Source organism: Pelophylax lessonae (genome assembly GCF_965119305.1).
Source record: "Pelophylax lessonae genome assembly, chromosome: 7".
NCBI lineage: Eukaryota > Metazoa > Chordata > Amphibia > Anura > Ranidae > Pelophylax > Pelophylax lessonae.
In genome coordinates, this window is record NC_138774.1 from 26,946,523 (window position 1) to 26,953,650 (window position 7,128).

General features: G+C 44.1%; 1 protein-coding gene across 1 annotated transcript in view; it reads right to left on the reverse strand.

The window, feature by feature from the left end:
• Positions 1-7,128, reverse strand: part of LOC309559750 (BCL-6 corepressor-like protein 1) — a gene marked incomplete at its 5' end in the record, with an annotated part of 105,176 nt that overhangs the window by 51,685 nt on the left and 46,363 nt on the right. The window contains one exon of the mRNA XM_082263188.1: positions 6,153-6,233. Within this exon, the coding sequence (XP_082119314.1) occupies positions 6,153-6,233 (81 nt within the window). The remainder of the gene's footprint in view (positions 1-6,152; positions 6,234-7,128) is intronic.

A 7,128-nucleotide genomic window follows, 5' to 3' on the forward strand; every position in this document is an offset into this window, starting at 1 on the left:
GCTTTTTCAGTGTCCTCTGTAACCATCCTCCCATCATTGTTAATTATGTGTGCAATATGCTCTGCCCTAGTTTTTTTGCTGTTGATATATTTAAAGAATTTCTTTGGGTTTTTTTTACTATCCTCTGCTATTTGTCTCTCAAAGTTGATTTTAGCCATCTTGATTTCTTGTTTACTTTTCTTATTTGCCTCCTTGTATTGCTCGAAAGCCGATACTGTGCCCTCTGATTTATACTTCTTGAAGGCCAATTTTTTCCCCCTAATAAGTTTTTTGACGCTACAGTTTAGCCAGCCAGGTTTGGCTTTGTCTCTTCTAAATTTATTTCCCATAGGAATGCACTGCAAGATGCCTTTGCCTACCTAATATGTTCCTAAAGCATTCCCATTTTTCCTCTGTGGTCAGGGATCCCAGGGTTTGGTCCCAGTTTACCCTTTCCATCATTGAGTACAATTTTGGAAAGTTTGCCCTTCTGAAGTTTAGGGTTCTTATGTTCCCCACTTGCCTTGTTATATTGTTATTTATACTAAATGTGATCATCCTGTGATCGCTAGAGCCCAGGTTGTCCTGGACTCCTACCTGCGAGATTATGTCTGGGTCATTAGTGAGCAATAGATCCAGGACTGCGTTTTCTCTGGTAGGGGAATCCACCAACTGTGACATGTAATTATCCAGTAAGGTTTCCGTGAATAGGCGGGCCTTCTGTGAGTGTGCAGTCCCCTCTTCCCAGTCAATGTCGGGGTAATTGAAGTCCCCCAATACGATGACTGATCCCAATTTTGCCACTTTACCCATTAGTGCTAAAAATTCCAGCTCTACCTCCTCCCCTTGGTTAGGTGGCCTATAGCAAACCCCCACAATTACTTTCCCCTTTTCTCCTTCCCTATGGAGTTCAACCCACACAGATTCTAAATCCATGCTCATCCCATCCGTAATGTCACTCCTTTCTATCACCTTTATATTGTTCTTGACATAGAGACATACCCCTCCCCCTCTTTTTCCTACCCTGTCCTTCCGGTACACCGAATACCCTTGGATATTGGCCAGCCAGTCATGTGAGGGGGTCGAACCAAGTCTCCGCTATTCCCACAATGTCTATGTCCTCCTCATGTACTAACATTTCCAACTCATCCATTTTATTAGCTAGGCTCCTGGCATTAGCATATACCCCTCTTAGTTTTAAGGAAGTTAAGCGCAATTGGCGGTTATGTTTATTCCTGTTTGGTCTGAGGTTCTCCCGCACAGACCTGCCAATTGACATTGTGTGATCCTTAAAAAAAAAAAACACCCATACTTCTCTTTTAATGGTTGATAAAGTCATTAAACAGAAAAAAAAAAATTACAACAGGTTTCGGGGGCAACACCGCTCCCCCTTCATCAGGTCTCAAACCAGGATAAAATATGGATGGACTGGAAACCGCAAAGGGCAATAAATAGGTTCAGAGCAAGGCCTCGGTTGCTCACGAAACCCAAACAGCTGGCAGCAGGAGAGGTCCAAAGGCTGGAGGAACCAAGGTAACTGTAGCCAGCTGTATGCACAGCCGGGTACAGTGCGGGCCGGCTACACATATTTTTTTTTCTTTGCACTAAGACTGTAGCGCCTGGATGTTTGGTAATGTGCAGAATCCCTTAGATACACAATTCTGCTTTGAAGGGTAGAGGGCGCTCCGGCCAGCCCGGGTGTACTGTGATTTGTCACAGCATATGTGGATCACAAAGTCCTGGCCAATGATTGACCGGTGATTGGCTGAGCTTTCCCAAACACAGCTCTATGAGTGTAAACACCACAGTGCTGTGCTCAGTGACAGGGGATCTCACTGTTTGTTCATTCTGTGCTTAGAACAACAAAATCCCCAGTAAAAACAGCACAAACTACACACACACACAAACACTGGCTAGGCACACATTTAACCCCTTGATTGCCCTGGATGTTAACCCCTTCCCAGCCAGTGTCATTAGTACAGTGACAGTGCATATTAGCACTGATCACTGTAATAATGGCACTAATGAGGTCAGTGGTAGTTGCCACCCCTCGGGTCAGTTAGTGTCATATTGTCCACCACAATATCCCAGTCCTATTATAAGTTGCTGATCACCGTCTTTACTAGTACAAAAAATAAATAAAAATAAAAATCCCTGTATATATACACCATAGTTTGCAGAGGCTATAACCTTCAAACAAAATTGACAGGATTAAGTTAGTTTTGGTGGATGCAGTTTATTTTAACCTCAGTTTTTTTCATATAAAAGGGATGGAGACCAAAAGCATGACCTGCTGGTGTCAAAGTCCTAAATAGTTTATGAAATCAGGGATGGAGGCGCTGTGCTTTATAGGCGGTAAGGAGAGCTTGGAAATCTTTTTGTCTTGCTTTATAGGCTTGTGCCTCATGTTAAATCCCATTCTGTGTTTATACTGCATCCACCAAGGGGATGGAGGTGTATGCTTCTCAGCTAGCCCATTTTAGTTTGCACCTTTGCTATAACACAGCTAATTAGAGCTATGATATATTTAGACCAGTCATTGATGGGAGCAGGTTGGGGGAGGATTGGGCCACCTCCAGTCCCACCGGTCTCCCATCCATCCATTAGCAACCATGTGCTTCCATTGTGGAGATACTCAAGTTTGTTAGTGTCAGGACTGCAAGTAATACAGGGTGCCGTGGAGAGGCCTTGCAGCTTACACATGCGTTTGCAAATGTGTGTCAACAAAACCCCTGTTTTTTTTATCTATATCGTGAGACAGGTCTACTTGGTTGGTTGGCAGACTGGAGGGTGAGTGCATCAGACTGGGGGCTGGCTTCCATGCACCTCTTTTAATTCTTTCAATTTTCAGTTTTTCTGATACAGGGATGGAGACGCTGGGCATTACTTGCTGGTGTCTCACTTAAAGTCCCAAACAGCCTATATTGTTCATAACTTTCACACAAACCTTATTGGGATTTTTTTTTTTTTTTTTTTACCAAAGACATGTAGCAGAATACAAAATGTATCATCCCCTTGACGCCGACGTAACATATATGTGGCCTCACAGAAGTGGGCTTTTTTCCGTGGGACCGCTGCCAGCACAGAGACCGGTGTCTCAGTCTGTAGTGACGATTGGAATCCAGAACTACCGATTCCGGGTCAACTGATCGCTGTGGTGGCCTCTGATTGATCAGTCACTGTGAAGCCCGCCCACATGGTTTTTCTCGCTCTGTGAATGGAGGAGAGAAATACATTGCATCCCCTCTTTTCTTGCAGAGAGAAAAAAGAAAAAAGTGTGCGTTAAAATAAAAAAAAAATAAAAAAATTTTATTTTTTTTTTATTTAGCTGTATATTTTATTGGTACTACCATAACCTACCACCAAACAACAACCCAAAAAAAAAATTCTCTTGCTCCTAACGATCACGGTGATGCCACGTATGTATATCATTTTTTTTGTTGTACTTGTAGTACAGCCCAGTGCGCATTTTGTTTGGTTTTTCTTTCTTTTTTTTTTGTCCTACACACACTGACACTAATTAATAAAAAAAAAAAATCCTGCCCAAAATATACTGACCTTAACCTTTGACCCTAACTTGACCCAACCACTTACCCTGGCACTGACCTAGATCAAATCTTGATCTAGGTATTTTTTTTTTTTTTTCTCATCAAGTAATGCAGTGGGCAGGTTTTCCCTTGATAATAAAAAAATCTAGAGATATCCATTACCATTTACCACCAAATAAATCCCAATTTGTCTTGGAAAAAAAAAAAAAAGAAAAAAAAAAGCGATATATTCCACCCAGATACACAAAGTAGTTGCGATGATATGTAAGTTTTTACTAACACATGTCAGGGCTGCAAAATTGTGCTAAGGTATTAAACCCTTAAGGATTTTACCCTTAGGCGTGAAGGGGTTATGAGTTTTTTCTTCCTTTTTTAATGAGATGTTTTTAGAGCATAAAGTAAAAATTGTTTATCAAAATTTTCGTTATTTTTTCAGTAATACAAATAAAAAAATATAAAAAAAAACAGTGGTGATCAAATACCACCAAAATAAATCTCCTTTTGTGTGAACAAAATTATAAAAATTGACCGCACAATTGTCAATTTAAGTAACGCAGTGCTAAATAGCAAAAAATGCCCATGAAGGGGGTAAGACCTTCCAGGGCTGAAGTAGGTAGGAAAGCAGCAGGATGGTTCAAACATCACAGTTCTACGTAGTTCTTTGCAAGCAGGAGCCCCAGTGCTGAGAAGTTCCTTCACAAAGCTTCGTGATACGCAAGAATGTGGAGCGTGAGCAACACTCCACCTAGAAGTGGACACCAGCGTCCAGTCCCACACACCCTTAAACCCTTCCACGGCAAAGGTGCCCAGAAGTAATTGAGGTCGCTCTTATTTCTTTGGTCCAACTGGCCTACTCACTGTACAAGTTTTGAGAAACCGGGCTAACGCTGAGGCAATGCCAGAAGCACTAGACCTGGAAAGTGCTCTGCAACTAACTTCTACCAGAATGGAGTCTGGAAAGCACCCTACACAAAACCCAATGCCCAAAGGTCACTTTCAGGCAATCCCCAAAACAGCGGGGTCCGCATGCAGCACTTTAAAAGGCAGGCAGTTTCAAGTGGTTCTGTGCGAGCAGGAGCCACAGTGCTGAGAAGTTCCTTCAAAGCTTCGTAATACGCAAGAAGGTGGAGCGTGAGCAACACTCGGCCTAGAAGAGGACACCAGCGTCCAGTCCCACACACCCTTAACCCCTTCCACGGCAAAAGGTGCCCAGAAGTAATTGAGGTCGCTCTCATTTTTGGCCCAACTGGCCTACTCACTGTACATGTCTTGAGAAACCGGGAAGTCTTGAGTAACGCTGAGGCAATGCCAGAAGCACTAGACCTGGAAAGTGCTCTGCAACTAACTTTTACCAGAATGGAGACTGGAAAGCGCCCTACGCGAAACCCAATGCCCAAAGGTCACTTTGAGGCAATCCCCAAAACAGCGGGGTCCGCATGCAGCACTTTAAAGGCAGGCAGTTCCAAGTGGTTCTGTGCGAGCAGGAGCCACAGTGCTGAGAAGTTCCTTCAAAGCTTTGTTATACGAAAGGTGGAGCTTGAGCAACACTCCGCCTAGAAGAGGACACCAGTGTCCAGTCCCACACACCCTTAACCTCTTCCACGGCAAAAGGTGCCCAGAAGTAATTGAGGTCACTCTTATTCCTTTGGCCCAACTGGCCTACTCACTGTACAAGTCTTGAGAAACCGGGAAGTCTTGAGTAACGCTGAGGCAATGCCAGAAGCACTAGACCAGGAAAGTGCTCTGCAAGTAACTTTTACCAGAATGGAGCCTGGAAAGCGCCCTGCGCGAACCCAATGCCCAAAGGTCACTTTCAGGCAATCCCCAAAACAGCGGGGTCCGCATGCAGCACTTTAAAGGCAGGCAGTTCCAAGTGGTTCTGTGCGAGCAGGAGCCACAGTGCTGAGAAGTTCTTTCAAAGCTTTGTTATACGAAAGAAGGTGGAGCGTGAGCAACACTCCGCCTAGAAGAGGACACCAGCGTCCAGTCCCACACACCCTTAACCCCTTCCACAGCAAAGGTGCCCAGAAGTAATTGAGGTCGCTCTTATTTCTTTGGCCCAACTGACCTACTCACTGTACAAGTTTTGAGAAACCGGGCTAACGCTGAGGCAATGCCAGAAGCACTAGACCTGGAAAGTGCTCTGCAACTAACTTTTACCAGAATGGAGTCTGGAAAGCGCCCTACGCGAAACCCAATGCCCAAAGGTCACTTTCAGGCAATCCCCAAAACAGTGGGGTCCGAATGCATCATTTTAAAGGCAGGCAACCCCACCTGGGAGCTACAACTAAAGAGGCAAAACTCCAGCAGCGAGAAGAGAGAAGAGTCTCCATTGAAGGAAACCCAAAGAAGAAAACTGGATGATAGCAACAAATAAGAGCTGAAGAAAAGACGTTCATCCTCCTAGAACACTAGCCAAAACGGAGGCATTCTGATAGTGGGAGGGGTTATCTTTGGCTGGCCTACAGTTTGCTAGTGTCCCAATCCTCCTGTAGGTGGCAGTAGAACCCGAATGTTAAAAGACTTCCCTCAATGGAAGAGAAGAAAAATCCTAAACATACCACAATCCCTTCTCCCTATCATTATTCAGCTAGTACATTAGACTATTTTATGTATTTATTTTACCTGTCTGGCTGCGTGTTCTGGTTTTTAAGACGACTGGGATGAAGTCTCGGAAACGGTTTTTGGGTTTTCTCTCTGGCGTGGCTGCAGGAAAGAGAAAGAAAAAACAACGTTTCCAGGTGGATCAGCTTTGTCAGAGAAGTGGAATTCTAATCTTTAAGTGAATAACTGGTATAAGATATAAGATGAACTAATTATTACTTTCCTTACCACTACCTGTCTAACTGCTATATCTGCAAGAGAGCTTGTTACTGGCCAGATCGCAAGCCGAAAAAGGAAGGAAAGCCTAAAAAAAAGAAAACGAATGCAGCCAGAAGGGAATCCTAGATACATTATATGGACACCTAACCATCACACACCATATTCCTGGTGTTGGACATCTCATTTCATAACCATGGTCGTAAAAATAGAGTATGTCCTCCTCTGCAGCCAAAACAGCCTCCACTCTTCTGAGAAGGCTTCTGGAGTGTGCCTCACTCTTCTGAGAAGGCTTCTGGAGTGTGCCTCACTCTTCCGAGAAGGCTTCTGGAGTTTGCCTCACTCTTCCGAGAAGGCTTCTGGAGTTTGCCTCACTCTTCTGAGAAGGCTTCTGGAGTGTGCCTATGGGAACCTATGCCTATTCAGCCAAAGGAGTATTTGGGAGGTCAGATGCTGACGTTGGATGAGAAGACCTGGCTCACAGTTGGCTTTCCAATTCATCCCAAAGTTGTTCAGTAGGGTTGAGGTCAGGGCTCTGTGAAGGCCACTTGAGTTCCTCCTCACCAAATCATATCTTTATGGAGCTGGCTTTGAATACAGTGCACAGTCGTGCTGGAACAGAAAAGGTTCCTCCCCAAACTGTTGACACAAGGTTGGAAGAGCACAATTGTCTAAAATGCATTTGTATGCTGTAGTATTAACCGTACTCTTCACTCGAAACGCATGGATTCAATCATTTGGAGGGGGTGTCCACAAATTGTTGACCATATGCATGACATGT